General features: G+C 44.7%; 1 protein-coding gene and 1 non-coding gene across 2 annotated transcripts in view; both read right to left on the bottom strand.

Annotated features, from left to right (window-relative positions):
* Positions 1 to 17,471, bottom strand: part of KALRN (kalirin RhoGEF kinase) — a 789,193-nt gene that overhangs the window by 467,988 nt on the left and 303,734 nt on the right. The window contains exon 6 of the mRNA XM_023728788.1: positions 4,820 to 4,942. Within this exon, the coding sequence (XP_023584556.1) occupies positions 4,820 to 4,942 (123 nt within the window). The remainder of the gene's footprint in view (positions 1 to 4,819; positions 4,943 to 17,471) is intronic.
* Positions 7,808 to 7,878, bottom strand: TRNAE-UUC (transfer RNA glutamic acid (anticodon UUC)). Its single transcript has one exon. It is a non-coding gene; the product is annotated as a tRNA-Glu (tRNA).

The raw sequence follows: 17,471 nt of genomic DNA on the forward strand, positions 1-17,471 counted from the left end.
TGACTGAATGAGCCAGAGCCAGGGATGAGACATAATTATAGGAGACTAGTTGGAAGGGAATGAGTCTTTACTTTTAGATAAAGACATAAGACTGTGCTGTGGCCAAAACAGATAACACAAACGATGTGGATAATTTCCCTGCCTGGTCTCCAAACCTTCTCTTCTACAGCCAAAGTTATCTGTCTATGTAAATTTCATGGCATCCATCTCCACCTCACATCCCTGGGCTAGTCATTAGGACTGTTGACAGAGATCCTGCTCTCTCCTCCCCAGCACATGGTGGAACTGCACTTCCTAGCCCACGTGGACTTAGGCGCTGGCCAATAAAACGTCAGAGTGACATGTGTTCTTCTAGGTAGGAAGTTTCAGAGCCACCATGTGCTTGGCTGCATACTTCCTCTGGTGAGGCAACTGGCCACATCTGAAATGGTGGTTGCTCCATCAGCTTGAGGAGCCCTGGTGGCACAATGGTTAAGTTCTCAGCTGCTAACCGAAAGGTCAGCCGTTTGAACCCACTGGCCGCCCTGTGGGAGAAAAATGTGGCAGTCTGCTTCCGTAAAGATAACAGCCTTGGCAACCTTATGGGGCAATTCTCCTCTGTCTATGGGGTCACTATGAGTCAGAATCGACTTGACGGCACAAAACCGTAACAACTCATCGGCTTGGGCCCCTGAGTGATTACAATGAGCACAGCTCCCCACAATCAGTGATGGGCATGTGGTAGAAGCATGAAATACAGCTCTGTTGTTTTAAAGCACTGATATTTGAAGTTCTTAGTTAACTCAGCGTATCTCTATCATTGTCTATAACAAGCTGCACTGTGACTGTCTGGGTTCTTATCTCCCCAACTAGACACTGAACAACTTGAGGTCAGAACTATTTCTTCTTTATGGTGTTAACTCCAGTGTGTAGCACAGGTTCAATAACTGCTTGCTGCATGTACGGGTGATACATGAATGCCATATTGTGTTTTTTAATAGGTCAGACATTTTGCTGCTCAATAACCTTGACTGGACTCACATGACATCTGCTGGTCCAGAGACCTTGCATGACACCTGAAGTTGCCTCCAGAAACTCCTGTCTCGTGAATTGTTTTCTACTCTTTTTCTCCTCTGTATTCCTTCCTCTCCACTACCCATTGTTTTTCTACTCATCCAATTCCATAATTTTTCTTTCTGCCTTTTTCCCTGCCTATGCCTTTGGCCCATCAACAACACTCACCCAAGGCCATTTCTTAACACTGCTTAAAACCTCTGGGATGAAATGTTGCTTGAAAAATAAATGAAATTATGGAATGAGATCAAGATTCTAGAATTAGCAGGCAATTTAATACAGGGGTGTGCATATTTTAAAAAGCCTCGTCGAAAATGAAATTCTCTTCCTCCTTGGCTTCTGTGATCCTCCATGTCTATGTTCTTCCAATGCTTTCCCCACATTTTCTATCTCTTCCACAAGCTTCTATTCTTCTTCTTCCCCAGTCTGAGGTATTCCCATGGAAGCTCTCTTAGCCCCACAGCTCCTGTCTCAGGGCTGCTGACTTTAGACTCTGACTGCATTCTCTCCAGTGAGCAAGGGTGGGCAGGAATGGTGAAAATTCAGGTAAGGTGAGGGAGAGATGAGACAAATGGTGTTATGGGAGGAGACGGATTGTATTACAGGGGTGAGGCAAGAGGTACCATCAGACAGGTAGAAGTTGAGTAATCTAAGATTTTTGTTAGTAATGAGACTAAAGACATGGCCAAATTGGCAAGGGGATCTCATGGTTCTGGAGGACAAGGAGACTTAAGGATGGATGAGGATGATTTCAGAGTAAGAGAGGTAGATAAGGCAGGTGTGTGGCCTCTCCATCTGCTCATCTCCCACCTTCCCACTGACTACCCAATGAAGGCTGTCACTTGCCTCCTTGGATTGGAGCTGGCTGGGCAAGCATCACTGCCTTCCCTATCTGATCCTTACTTGCTCCCCTTGGGGTAAGTCTGGGTTCAGATTAGAGGCAAGCAGCAGCAGGTCAGTTATCCATGAGGAAGAACCGTGGCTCCCACAGGGGCTGGAGATAAAGACCACTGGTTAGTCTTATCCAGTCAGCACCACACTCTTAGGCTTAAAGGACCCAGCCAATTGCCTGGTACACAGGCAGGGTCCTCTTCAAGGAGGAGCCTTTAGAAATAGGGTTAGAAAGCAGGGTGACACTTCCCTGAAGATTTGCTGTTTTATTAGGACTGGGGTATTCCATGACAGGGTTAGGGCAGTTTCTTCAGAGAAAAACAAAGCTGCTGTCTGCCACTGCCAAGCCCCTTGGTCCTCAACACAAGCCCACTGTTCCCCTAAGACCATTTCTTCACTGGCCCCCCATGCTCATTTCTATCTCAGAGCCTTTTTTCTGACTGGCATTCCTACTCCTCACTAGCCAAATCCTATACAACCCTCAGGGCTCATTTCCTGCATAAAATTCCATCCCGCCCAACCTCCCTAACCCACACACCTCCCTTCTCTGAATGCATATAGCACTTGTTGCAAGTTGCTTACTATCCCTGGGCCTGTTTCCATATCTTAAAATGTGGAGAATAATCATACCTCCCTTATAAAGTTGTTGGATGATTTAATGACATAATGAACATATAGAATTATGTTACTATATAATGTATACGAAGCACTTAGAACAGGACCTGGCATATATTAAGTGCTCAATGAATGTCAGCAAGGACAAGAATGATAACGGTGATTGATACAGAATTGTTGTTTAGATTTCACGCATATAAGCTGGCTTTACAATACACCTGTGGTTCTCAAATGTTAGGCGGCATCAGAATCACCTGGAGGGTTTGTTAAATCCCAGGTTTCTGGGCCCAATTCCCACAATTTCTGATTTAGCTAGACTTGTACATGAATACTTACGGGAACTTTATAATTGCCCCTGAATTTAAAAACCCTAAAGTTTATCAACAGGAAAATGAATAAACACATGTGGTATAGTCATACAATAGAATACTACTCAGCATTAAAAGAAAAAAAAAAAAACAAAAAACTACTGACGGACAAAACAGATGAATCTTGAAAACATGCTGAATGAAAGAATCAGACACCAAAAACTATATAAGGAATAATTACATTTCTAAGAAATTCAAGAACAGACAAAACTAAACTATGATAATAGAAATCAGAACAGTGGTTACCCATGGGTGTTGGCAACTGACTGGTAAGGACAAGAGGGAACTCTCTAGGTTGACAGAAATGTTCTATATCTTGATTAGATTGGCGGTTACATGGATGCATGTATTTATCAAAATTTAACAAACTGTACACTTAAGATATATGTCTTTCACCATAGGCAACTTTTATCTCCATACAAAATGTAAAATAAAATTATAAGGTTAATAATACCTAGCTTTGCAGTTTGTTGGAAGGATTAGAAATAACCTATGTAAAGTATCTGGTACACAGTAGGTATTCAATGACTGGGAGTTGAAATAATGATTCCAGGTGCATGCAGACCACCAGTCACTGTCTCTCCTCACCAAAATAAAACTCCAAAGTTCATGTGAACTCAAGTTCCCTGTGAAGAGAAGCATCAATATATCTTCACCCTTTGAGACCAGAGACTACTCTGGAGAAGTCATCTGTGCTTCCATTTAAGGGGAAGCTAAGCTCCCCCAGCATCACCAGCAAAAACGACAAGGTGTCTGGTTTTCAGATATATAGGCAGGTGGAGAATGGTTGAGCTATTTTTCCTGACCAGTAGTGCAACTTTGAAGAGCTGGCAGAGGGGAGAGACACAGAGTATGGTGAGGCATACTTAGGCTGCAGGTGTTTGGAATATAATGGGTTCAAGAAGTAGACAGGATTTTGAAATAAAATTTTGGGGCAACCACACAGAAAACATAGTATCATAACGGGTTAGGTTTATGAGGGCTCACAGGTGTCATCCAGACTAGGCTCCGACATCATCATCATTATCGTAATGCCAGTATTTGCTGATGACTTACTACGTGCCAGACATAGTTCCAGCTGCTTTACAAACATTGACTTCTTTAATCCTCACAACAACCCTATGACATAGATATGATTATTTCCATTTTACAGCTGAAGAAACTGAAGCGCATTGGGGAAAAGTAAATTCCTTATGGCCAAACAGCCAGCAAACAGCCCTCTCCGATTTCCTAAAAGAGGTCATTCAGCATCTGGTTGAACACTCTCCATCATAGGAACTCACTAACTCCTACTGCATCCCACCTCAGTGAGCCATGTCCTGCCTCCCCCTCAAACTCTCATCTCATGCCCTGGACAGTTCTGCCTCCTACAAAGACTATTCTACTCTCTTTTCTCCAACGCAGCCTTCAAATATTTGAAGGCAGCGATCATGTGTCCCTTAAGGCTCCTCTTCTCCAGTCTAGACATCCTCAATTCACTCAATCATTTCCAGTGTGCTACAGCTTGAGGCGCTTCACCATCCCAAATTAGTGACTCACAGTTAACTGAAAAATGTTGGTTAAGTCAATGGAGTAGAACTGGTGGCTTTCCCTTCTAGTCACGAGCTGAGCTAAAGCCTCCTACAGCCCCAAGCACGTTTCTTTCATGGTGTAAAACAGGGTTGGCCGGCAGAAATGGGGTTATAATCTGCAGCAGGAAAAGCTGACTGACCACATGTCCTGCACACTTCCCACCCCGGCAAACAGAATGTTAAAGGTCCCTGTGATCATTCCTCATTTTCACTCAGGCTGAAAGCCAGTTTTCTGCGCAGGCCCGTCCTCTCCCCCAGTTCCCTCCCCTCACCATTCCCCTGTCCCCCAGAGGCAGTGCTGAGAACAGCCCCACTGCTCACCATGGAGTTCATGGCGAAGTGATTGTGCTGCGTCTGGAGGTCTAGAGCGTGCTGGTAGCTGACTCCGATCTCCGTGTGGCTCTGGAGGAATAACTCCTTGTTGTGGCTTATCCAGTCAAACATCTAGAGGGGACAAGACGATGCAGAGAAATCAGAAGCATCATGGATCCAACAGGGCAAAACTTGCAGAGTTACTGGAAAACCCGAAAGCCCTCCTGCTGGTGCCCAGAGAGAACCAGCTATCATCCTGAGTCGGGGAGGACCCCAGCCCAGCTTCCCAGAAGAGCTCTCACTTTTACCTAAGGACCCACCATCAGCCTCTGCTTCTCTATAGAACCTAAGGGAAAGGAGAAAATGCATGAGGAGACCAAGGAGATGACACAGGAAGCTGTTTACTATTCCTAGCTACTTCCCCCTTGTAAAATCTTTTAGAAAGCCTTAAAAAGGCCCCATGGTTGCTTGAGAGACAGGTGCTGAGGGGACAAGCTGGGAAGCTTGGTCCATTCTCCAATGCACCAGTAGAGGAGAAAAGCCTTTGTTGTAAGCAACAGGCCAGGTTGTGGCAGTAAAAAGGAAGCAGCTGGGCCCACTTGGGCCTAGGGAGACTCAAGGACAAGGCCGTGCATTCATCCTTACATGCCCCGTCCCACTTACACACTGCCCAATACACACACACTGGCTGATTAACTCTGAATTGAGTCAACTTATCTTGTAACTCCACAACCTCACACAGTTCCACAGGTTCTGCTATAAGCCATAGAGAACCAGAAGAGGAAGATGTCAAGAGCACAGTAAGTACTGCCTGCGGGTACTGGTTGTTCGGTGGTAGAATTCTCGCCGTTCACGTGGGAGACCCGGGTTCGATTCCTGGCAAAAGCACCTCATGCACAGCCACCCCAGGTCTGTCAGTGGAACCTTGTGTTTTGCTCTGACACAGCCAATGATGTGGATGGTGCAAGACCAGGCAGTGTTTCCTTTCACCGTGCATGGGTCGCCAGAGTTGGGGGCTGACTCGAAACAGCTAACAACAAGAAGTACCACCTGGTGCTAGTACATTGGGCATTGAGCCATTTTCCTGCTAACTCTGTACCCAGGTTTTCATATAGGCATTCACCCTTTCCCCAGGCGACTCGTGTGCTTCGAGGGCAGTTGACCAGAACCTCACCTCCAGGGAAGAGATTTATCACTCTGAATGATATTCCCCCTCTGTACCCCAGGACTAAGCCAATCAGTCCATGACATTTCCTGGCCAATAATATTGGCTCAGAAATAGAAACGAGATCCAATTCGGTACAATAAAACATGAGGGGAAGCTTGCTGGAAGCTTCTGAAAAAAACAAAATTCTAGTTCTTTAGATATGGCTTATCTCCACCTGACACTGTTATGTGTGGCCCCGAGCCTCAATTGCTGTAGCCTTTCTTCTGGCAGCCTAGCCGGAAGCCAAGAGATGGAGAGGGTGGAGCCGAGGCAACTGCAGGGAAACAGGCAGAGCCCTCATCGATCCTTGCCAGATCTGCACTCTGTCTCTGAACCAAGAAACCTTCTTTATTACTCAAGCTATTTTAAGTTGGATTTTCTGTAATTTTCTGCCCAGAGAAAGGTGTACAGTGGTACATGCAGAGAAGAGGACTGCTCTGTTTTGGGTTGATGCTTGTCTTAGTTTCTTAGGGTTGCTATAACAGAAATACCACAAATGGGTGGCTTTAATGAGCAGAAATTAATTTTCTCACAGTTGGGGAGGTTAGAAGTCTGAATTCAGGGCGCCAGGTCTAGGGGAAGGCTCTGGGGGAAGGTCCTTGTCTCGTTTTAGCTTCTATTCCTGGTTCCTTGGTGATTTTCATGTGGCATCTATCTTCCCCTCCATTTGTGCTTGCTTCTCTGTACCTAAGCTGTTCTTTTTATATCTCAAAGGTGACTGGCTTACCACACTCTACACTGATATGGACTCATTAACATAACAAAGAAAGTCCTATTCCCAGATGGGACTGCAAACATCCACGTATTTTGGGGGGACCAATTCAGTCCGTAACAAAGCTCCACAGCTTGGGACGGACTAAGGAAGGAGCGGAGCACAGGAGCGGACTGAGAAGCTGCTCCAAGAGGCAAAGCCCACAGCCTTTATTCCATTATTTCCCTTTAAATATTCACCAGTTGCCGTCCCGTAGATCCTGACAGGTCAGAGCAGAACTGTGCTCCACGGGTTTTTCAATGGCAGATTTTTCAGAAGTAGATTACCAGACTTTCCTTCTGAAGTCACATTCGACCAACACTTAACGGAACACTGGCTACATGTCAGGCACCGCTCAAGGCAATAAAGAGGCAAAAATGACTAAAAGGTGGTTCTTGGGTTAAGTGGCTAAAAAGGCCAGTGTGGAAGGCATAGACTCAGATAGAACTTTAATACAACTTGGCATACAATGTGATTCACAGCCAAAGTAGAGACCAATATGGGATATTGAGGGAACAGAGGGAAGGCACCCTTGATGGAGGATAGAGGAGAACAGAGCAGGCTTCCCAGAACAGGTGACACCTGCATTCAGCCTTGACACATGTACAATTAGTCAGGGGAAGATGAGTGGGATGGGAGCTTCAGGCAAAGGGGGACGAGCAAAGAGACAGAGCTGCGGGACAGCCCAGGGTGGTAAGGGTATTCAAAGTGCCTCAGCAATGCTCCTGGAGCCCAACGTTAAGGAGAATGTGGCTGGGGAGGGAAATGGGGTGGGCCAGCCATGGAGAGCCATGCACAGGCTTCAGGGAACTTAAAACAAATTCCTCGCTATAGAGTCCATTCCGACTCATGGTGACCCCATGCACAACAGAATCAGCTATAGGTTTTGTGATCCATAGGGTTTTCATCAGCTGATTTTCAGGAGTAGATTACCAGGCCTTTCTTCCTAGTCCATCTTAGTCTAGAAGCTCCACTGAAACCTGTTCGTCATCATAGTAACATGCAAGCCTCCACTGACGGGTGGTGACTGCACATCAGGTGCATTGGCTGAGAATCGAACTCAGGTCTCCTGCATGAAAGGCAAGAATCCTACCACTGAACCACCCATGTCCCCTTCAGGGAACTTGAACCTGTATATACTGTCAGCTGCAAGAAGGAGTCGGTGGAGATTTTTAAGCTGAGTTAGTAAAGTGTGAAGGAGCCCTGGTGGCATAGCGGCTAAGCATTTGGCTATTAATCGAAAGGTCAGCGATTTGAACCCACCAGCTGCTCCAAGGGAGAAAGATGTAGTAGTCTATTTCCATAAAGATTATAGCCTTGGAAACCCTATGGAGCAGTTCTACTCTGTCCTATAAGGTCATTATGAGTCAGACTGGATGACAGTGCTTTTTTTAGTAAAGTGTGATGTGAGATTTGATAACACTGTGAGATGTAGGGGGTGGGGGGCAGACAGGGCAGAGAGACTGGTTAGGAGGCTGTTACAGCAATCCTGGTGAGTGATGGTGAAAACCTGGAAACCTGGATTAAAGGAGTGGCAGTGGAAACTGAGAAGTGGGTGGATATGAAAGCCACTAAGAAGCAGAATTGAGGACTCACAGTTGTTTGGTAGGGGGAGAGGCGGACAAGCAAAGGAGAACAGCCAGGTTTCTGGCATGGCCCCCTGGGTCCTTGTGAAAAAAAGTGTCACCCCACGTGGTTCCTAAAGAGAAGGATAAGAAGCTTGGTTGCCTGGTATTACTGGCACCAATAAAAAAAACTAGAAATAACAAATGTTGGAGAGGCTGTGGGGAGATCGAACTCTTTTGCACCACTAGTGGAAATACAAAATGATACAACCATTCTGGAAAATGATATGGCACTTCCTTAGAAATCTAGAAACAGAAATACCATATGATCCAGCAATCCCACTCCTAGGAATATATCCTAGAGAAATAAGAGTCATCACATGAATAGACATATGCACACCCATACTCCCTGCAGGACTGTCACAATAGCAAAAAAGATAGAAACAACTAGATGCTCATCAACAGAGGAATGGATAAACAAACTATGGTACATACACACGATGGAGTATTATGCAACGATAAAGAACAATGATGAATCTGCAAAGCATCTCATAACGTGGATGAATCTCGAGGACATTATGCTGAGTGAAATAAGTCAATCACAAAAGGACAAATATTGTAAAAACTCATGAAAAGGTTTACACACAAAAAGAAATAATTTTTGATGGTTATGAGGGAGGGGAGGGGTGAGGGGGAACTCTAAATAGACAATAGATAAGTAGTAACTTTGGTGAAGGGTAAGGCAATACACAATACTGGGGAAGCCGGCACAACTTGTACAAGGCAAGGTCATGGAAGCTCCACTGACACATCCAAGCTTCCTGAGGGACCGAACTGCTGGGCAGAGGGCTGTGGGGACCATGGTCTCAGGGAACATCTAGCTCAATTGGTAGAACATAGTTTATAAAGAAAATGTTCTACATTCTACCTTGGTGAGTAGCATCTGGTGTCTTAAAAGCCTGTGAGAGGCCATCTAAGATACTCCACTGGTCTCACCCCTTCGGGAGAGAGGGAGAATGAAGAAAACAAGATACAAGGAAAAGACTAGTCCAAAGGACTAATGGACCACAACCACCGCAGCCTCCATCAGACTGAGTCCGGGACAACTAGATGGGGCCTGGCTACCACCACTGACTGCTCTGACAGGGATCACAACAGAGGGTCCTGGACAGAGGTGGAGAAAAATGTACAACAAAATTCTAACTCACGAAAAAAGACCAGACTTACTGGCCTGACAGAGACTAGAGAAACCCCAAGAGCATGGCTCCTGGATACCTTTTAGCTCAGTAATAAAGTCACTCCTGAGGTTCACCCTTCGGCCAAAGATTAGACAGCTCCATAAAACAAAAAAAGACTAAAGGGGCACAACAGCCCAAGGACAAGGACTAGAAGGCAGGAGGGGACAAGAAAGCTGGTAATAGGGAAACTAAGGTAGAGAAGGGAGAGTGTTGACGTGTCATAGGGTTGGTAACCAATGTCATAAAACAATATGTGTACTAACTGTTCAATGAGAAAATAGTTTGTTCTGTAAACCTTCATCTAAAGTACAATAAAAAAAAAAAAGCTTGGATGAGGGTGGGGAGATACTAGTTTCTGTTTTAGATTTACTGAATCTGAGAGGTTTATGGGAGTTTCAAGCAGAGGTGTCCTGTGGACAGTTAGATTTATGCATCTGGAGGTCAGGAGAGAGACATCAGGGCTGTAACTACTCAAACGTAAGTACAAAAACATCATCTTCCCAAGGCAAATGTGCATGATTGGGAGATGACTCTCTTGAATTATCCAAGTCACTACTTCCCTCTGTCCATACGGATAATAAAGAAAAGATGAAAGCGTCATTCTTCATTTTCAAGTGTTGGAAGATTTGTTTCAGGCTGAGGGTTCCTGTAAGGCCAGGTCAATACCTGTGTTGGGTGTCCCCAGCCACAGCAAGCCCTCATCATAGGCACTTGGTCAGGGCTGCTGCTGCTTTAAAAAAAAATTGTTATTAAGGACAAGTGGGAAAAGAAGACAGGCCCCCCAGGAGTTTACAAGAGTTTCATTCCATAATTTTTTATCTTTAAATCTTTGCCTCCTGACTACATTTTAAAATAATTTCTCGTCTCTTTTCCTCATTGACAAAAGAGTCAATAAAGTTAACAAAAATCTGAAATGCCTGAAGTCCTCAGAACTTGTGATGAAAAGCCCTCACTCCACAAACTTTCTTAGCTCTACCAGTGGCCGAGAAGTGACCTTCCCTGTATTCTGTGAAATAACTATTTAGATATGCAAATAAGCCACTGAGTTATGTACTAGCTTCAGAATGATTAGATTGCTCAGAGCCAGGACCCTGCTGGACCGCAGAGCAAAGATTGCTGAACGCAGGCCAATTAGGGGGGAAAGCAATAACAAAAGTGAATTAAAGACAGGTGAGAGCTGAGAGTGCCAGAGGAACACCTTGTTGAGTCGGTTTCTCACAGAATGAGGTCTGCGCCCACGCCTTTCAGCCCGATTCCATGTTCCACCTCTGGAGCAAGCGAGCTGCTCTCTGGTGGCCAGGGGCACCCTGGGAAAGCTTAGCGTGCGCTGGAGGTAGTGGTCCCGAGAGACGACACACGTCTCAGGCAGAGAGAAGATGACCTGCACTGGGGATGAGATGGTTCCACATTTTATGAAGAACCAAGGTCTCTCCAAGAGGTTCCTTTCCTAAGGGACAAGCACGACTCTTCTCCAGGCCTGAGTCTGCAGCTACTTGTGCGTAATCCTCTTCCTTGCAAGCCTGGCTGTCTGCAAGGATCACAGCGGTTTCTGTTGCCTTCTGTGGAACTGACTGCAGAGAGAGAAGGTGTGAGCCTGTGTGTGTGAGTGACTGTGAGTGACTGTGAGTGTATGGGTGTATGTGTGTGTCTGCAGTCAAGTGGAATGAGGACTAAACTGGTTCCAGCCTGGCTCTGTCACTAGCTCCCCATTACACCATGGGCAAATCACTTCAAAAAACAGCGGTTCCCAGAATGGAGGTAAGCATTTTGATTTATAAGAGACTCAATTCAGGTATAGTCATTGCTACAACTTACATTTCCAATGCTTTGAATAAAAGAATGTTATTATGAAATCTGGCATTGTTTTATTGCCAGTGAAAGGCAGCTTCTTATTCCTCAGCTCTGACATTGGTCTGGTGCTTCAGAGCTCAAAATGTCCATTCACATGTATCCTTTCACTTCCTTCTCAAAATAGCCCCACAAGGTGTTATTATCATACCCATTTTACAGACGGGGAAATGGGTTCAGAGAAGTGGAGCTCAGGGTCTAGAAATTTATTTATTCTACCCAATGCCACAATTACTGAGTGTCTATATTGCCAGGCTTTTGGGACATTGCCCTGCCTCTTGCTCCTGTGGCTGCAGAACCTCTTCTTCCTGGGCTTGGCAAGGTAGTTACCCCACAAAGGGCAGCCGCCAGGGCACTGTGGTGCTCCCGTGGGGTAAGGTGTTGTTCCTCACACAGGGCCACTCACTCCTTCAATACCCAGGCTCCTCCTCTCCCCTCCGCTGTCTGCCCCAACAGGCTGGAGTGCACGCAGGTGCCCAGGGACAGCTGATTTAAACAGCTCCACTCCTCTCAATAAACACTCACTGAGTGAGTGAATGAATGAATGAGTGAACGAAGGAATGAGCAAACAAGTTGGCCCCAGGCTTTGGGATTGCTAATCTCCAGACAAGCTGACTCTTTCTAAACTCCCTTCCAGCTAGGACATTTTACAATTTTATCTACTTGAATTTGCCTTTCTGGAAAACATGTTAACTACACTGACCCAAAGATCTAAAGGGGGAAAAAAAAAACAAAACTAAGAAAATATCTCCACAGTGGCTTCAACTTCTTGAACTGCTTTCCTCCCCCGCTGTCATGAGAAGCTCCAAATGGTGGGTCCAACAGAATGCAACATAGCAACAAATTCCTCCAAGAGGAAAGTTCATGTCTAAATAATGAAACTGTTTCTCTTTGTTTGGAAACCAACATAGTTTGGTCTCATTACGAAGATAGATGTTATGTGTAAGCTACTTGGATTCTTTTTTCTTCATGTTTTGTTTTTAACTAAGCTAAATAATTTTTTATGCTGGCTAAAATTCAGTTAGAAATATACAAATCTGGATCTTAATATGTAGCAAATGTTAAAGGAATCTATTTAAATGCAAATTAAGAAATAAACAGAAACCTTTTTTCCCTTTTTCATTTAAAGATGAGGATAGCTAAAACGTTATTATTGTTCTGTTCTGTTTTTAATGAAGTATAAACTATTTCATGCAGCAAAGATATTAAATAAGGATCTTGTATTTATTTTCCTTCATTTGCCAAATTTAGCAGTGGCATCTGATTTAGAGTTTTAACTTTCAAACCACCTTACCATTTATTGTTAGTATTTTATACTGTCTCTAATTATAGATTATATTGGTATTAAAATTGTTCCTGTTCAGCTTTGATGAGCTTATTAAGGAGACAGAAGACAACCAATGGATTTTCTTTGCCTAGATATGCACAATCCAATATCAATTGTACCCCCTATACTTGGCTTGTATACTGCAGTGACCTATCCATAAATACTTGGGCCCTAGAGAGTACCAACAATCGCCTTACAGTTAAATCTTATGTCTGGGAAACCTGGTGTGCACTCAATTCCAAAATAAAATTTTATGTGCGTTCGAGTAGAAAGAACAGAGAATTCAAATCAGGAGGTTTGGTTTCCAGTAAGACTTTGCTGTATAAACTTAGGCAAGTGATGTCATTGGTCCAAATCCCAGTTTCTTCATCTATAAAATGGTGGTAACAATTTGTACTATTTAAACCTTAGAGCAATAGGGAGATTCAAATAAGATGACGGATAGGAAAACGTTTTTGTTAGGTGCTACATACATGGCAGATTTTGAAAATCCATATAATGAGCGTAATCTATTGCGTATATTTCCCAAATGTCTTAATTTACCACACAGAATAGATGAAAGGCATAGATTTAAAATTGCAGTAGGTTCTTCTTACTATCAAATCACCAGGGGATAATGGGAATTACACCCACAGCCCAGCTCACCTGGAGATGCACCCTCCCAGCAACCACATGGTACTGCACAGACAGGCCCAGGGCACCCCCCCTACTCCCACTGCCTCCAGCTTCACACACACTCAGAGCCTTGTGGGTGCCACCGCCTGCCTCAAACACAGGACTCAGAGACCCACACAACCTCTCGGGATTATCCCACGGGGTTATCCTCTGGTGCCTTCCTGCAGTCTCTGGGTGGGGGATCTCACTTTCTCCTGCCTTTCTTCCAACCCCTTTCCCCATCCTCTCTGTCACATCCCAACTTTTTCTCTATTAGAGACTCAGTCTCTTTGACTCTTAACAGTTTTTCACTCAGGAGAGACTCCTATTAAAATGCAATTATTCCTGCAATCCCTCCTGGAATTAGTTTACCCCGATACAGAAACAGCTCCGCGAGAAAGCAAGGCCCTTAGTGAACAGGAGCCAGGCAGGGAGCCTAACGTGAGGCGGAGAGAAGCCCCAGACAGGAGGGAGGCCCTAAGAAGGGAAGTGGGTGGAAGCAAAGACAAATTTCCCCACTTCACAGTTCTGCTTTCCCAGGAATTCTGTTTGACCCTGGGGCACATGGGCTTGTGCAAATAGGGCAGCATACAGGCCTCCTGCGTGTGTTCTAGCTCAGGATCCCTGAGACACTTTAATCCTGGTTTTCCATTATCCACTCTTCTGGGCTTGAGCTTTCCTGCTTTTCCAAAAGGAAAAAATAAAGAACCCCAAAATGTGGGCCTAGTTTCCGGGTTCCTAGAATTTCTGACTGAAGGGAGTGTGACCCCTTGCCTCGTCTGTATGCTGCAAGGCTTGCCGGCCATAGAGAATTCAAGATTCAGGAGAGGTCGTCGTTACACTGGTGTCTACTGATGAGGGAGGCGGTTGTGACATGTGCCTGATGACAGACTGTAGGTGTCAACTATATGATATTATCTACTGAAGCAGAGAAGGTACTCTGGGCTCTGCCTAATTTCCTTTAGGCTTTAGGCATGTCACCTGGCATACATTTTTACCTGGTATAGAAGAGAAGCCATTTTTATCTTTCCTCATAAATCCAGCCTGCTCTAGGGAGGATAGCTTGGCCTGGTTACCTGGGAGACACCATCCCTGCATCCTCAGTAATCAGCAGGGATGGCAAACAATTTCACTGGTCTAGGCTGTGTCTCTGACCTGTAGACATGGTATTGATCCCTGGCACATTTCTTACACCTTCCATACCCAAACTCCTTAGATGCCAAATCCCTGATCATATTCTAGAAGAGTCCTGGTTTCTATGTAAAACAGCTAAATGTCCCACTGTGAGCCAAGGGTTAAGAGAACCCTTCCCCTGCTGCATGATCATCTGACCTTCAGTTAACATCCCAGTTCTGTCTCCCTGGAAACAGACAAACAGGGTATGTGTCAACATGCTACATGCTACTAAATTGTGTTGCTTAAGGTAAAAATGCCCCGACTGGTAAACTGTATTTGGAATCAAAGGAACTATAAATGAACTATTAATACCTGATGGGACGCCATACCTTGGGCCTCCCTGAGTGTGGTGACTCTTGTAACAGGCATGTCCATTGCAGGGGCCCTGGAAGTTGCACCAATGGAGTTGTTACAAGAGATACTGGCTCCTGTGGGGCATGGGGTTTTTAAGCCATGATAGTTCCTGGAGCTGCCCCATGTGGATCTTGTCTCCATGCACCTGAGCTGGACTGCTGCAAGGACTCCCAAAGCAGAGGAGAACCCAATAGTTATGGGTTGAATTGTGTCCTCCCAAAAGACGTGTTCAAATCCTAACCCCCAGTACCTATGGATGTGACCTTATTTGGAAATAGGGTTGTTGCAGATATAATTAGCTAAGACGAGGTCATTAGGGTAAGTCTATGACCTCTTTATGGAGCCCTAGTGGCACAGTGGTTAAGACTCAGCTGCTAATCAAAAGGTTGGCAGTTCGAATCCACCAGCTGCTCCTTGGAAACCTTATCGGGCAGTTCTACTCAGTCATATAGGGTAGCTATGCGTCATAATCTACTCGATGGCAATGGGTTTATGACCTCTTTATGACTGGTGTATTTATAAGAGGAGAAGAGATTCAAAGTCATAGGAAAGAATGCCATATGATGACAAAGATAGACTAGGAAGAAAGGCCTGGCAACCTACTTCCAAAAAATTAGCTAATGAAAACTCTGTGGTGTTGCATCCTGTTTCAGGGCCAAACTATATATATATATATAATGGTACTATGCCTCTCCTTGTCTTTCCTCTTTCCATCCTTTCCACTGATAAAAATAACAGCAGTTAACTTTTGTTGAATGCTCTCTATGTGCCTGGCACTGTTCTAAGCATTTTGCATACATTAACTCATTTAATCCTCACAATAACCTCATAATTATTTTCCGAATATTAATCCCCAATATTATTATCTCCATTTTATAGATTAGGAAACAAAGAAACAGAGAGGTTAATTAACTTACTCAAAACCACATAGCAAGTAAATGGCAAAGCCAAGATTCAAACCCAGGAGGTCTAGTCCCAGTGTTGATGCTCTTAACCCTGATGTTACACTTTCCAACATGCTCAGAGCTTCATTCGGTCAATCCTTCCTTTCATCACCCAGCTTTCAGAAGTGTGTTCTGTCCCCACTGCCTTGACTGTCCCTCCATCCACTTCCTCTTTAACCTTCTGTACTATGGTCTGCCTTTACTACTTTCTTGAGTCTGCACCCACAATGAAAACCAGTCACCTCCTAGTTTCTAGTTCCTATTTGGTGAGTTCTCATTCTCTTTGATCTCACATCAGAACCCAATGCAATCCTTTCTGAAATTCCACTCTCTCTGGCAGAGTCTACAGACTCTATACCAGGTTGTTCCCAGCGGCGTGTCACCTGGATGCGGACATGACACACGTCTCCCTCCTGTTTTCACAAGTCTCTCCAGTTGCGTTTGAGTGGATTGCAACTCATGGCAACCCCATGTGTGTCAGAGTAGAACTGTGCTCCATGGGGTTTTCAATGGCTGGTTTTTCAGAAGCAGACCACCAGGCCTTTCTTCCAAGGCACCTCTGGGTGGACTCAAACTTCTAATGTTTTGGTGAGTAGCCGAGCTTGTTAACCACTGCACCACTCAGGGCCTCCTCATGAGTCCCTACTCAATACCTTGTTCCCTCAGGAGAACCAGCACTTTCACACACCCACACTCTCTTCCTTGACACATTTTTTTCTAGTCTCAGCATGACAAAAACAATAGGAATACCCTAATTTTGAAAGATCACAAATCCTAAATTGATTCATCCAAACTCACCTCCCACTTCTCTGACTGCCCCTTCAAGGCTTCCTTTCGTGTCTCTCACGCCCTCACTGCGACAGTCTAAAGACTTGGACCTCAGCCCTCTGCCTGTTATTCATCAAGCCCTGTCCATTTTAAATTCATCCAGGCTCACAACTTCAACAACACTGATGTTGTTGTTGTTAGGTGCCATTAAGACGGTTTTGACTCATAGTGGCCCTGTGTGCAACAAAACGGAACACCGGCCAGTCCTGCGCCATGCTCACAATTGTTGTTATGCCTGAGCCCATTGTTGCAGCCATTGTGTCAATTCATCTCGTTGAAGCTCTTCCTCTTTTTTGCTGACCCTGTACTTTACCAAGCATGATGTCCTTCTCCAGGGACTGATCCCTCCTGATAACATGTCCAAAGTATGTAAGACGTTGTGTCGCCATCCTTGCTTCTAAGGAGCATCCTGGTTGCATTTCTTCCAAGACAGATTTGTTTGTTCTTTTGGCAGTCCATGGTATATTCAATATTCCTTGCCAACACCACAATTCAAAGTTGCCAGTTCTTCTTTGATCTTCCTTATTCATTGCCCAGCTATCTCATGCAATGATGCAATTGAAAATACCACAGCTTGTGTCAAGTGTGCCTTAGTCTTCAAGGTGACATATTTGCTTTTCAACACTTTAAACAGGTCTTTTGCAGCAGATCTGCCCAATGCAATGCATCTTTTGATTTCTTGACTGCTGCTTCCATAGGTGTTGATGGTGGATCCAAGGAAAATGAAATCCTTGACAACTTCAATCTTTTCTCCATTTATCATGATGTT

Source organism: Trichechus manatus, unplaced genomic scaffold (assembly GCF_000243295.1).
Source record: "Trichechus manatus latirostris isolate Lorelei unplaced genomic scaffold, TriManLat1.0 scaffold00026, whole genome shotgun sequence".
Lineage (NCBI taxonomy): Eukaryota > Metazoa > Chordata > Mammalia > Sirenia > Trichechidae > Trichechus > Trichechus manatus.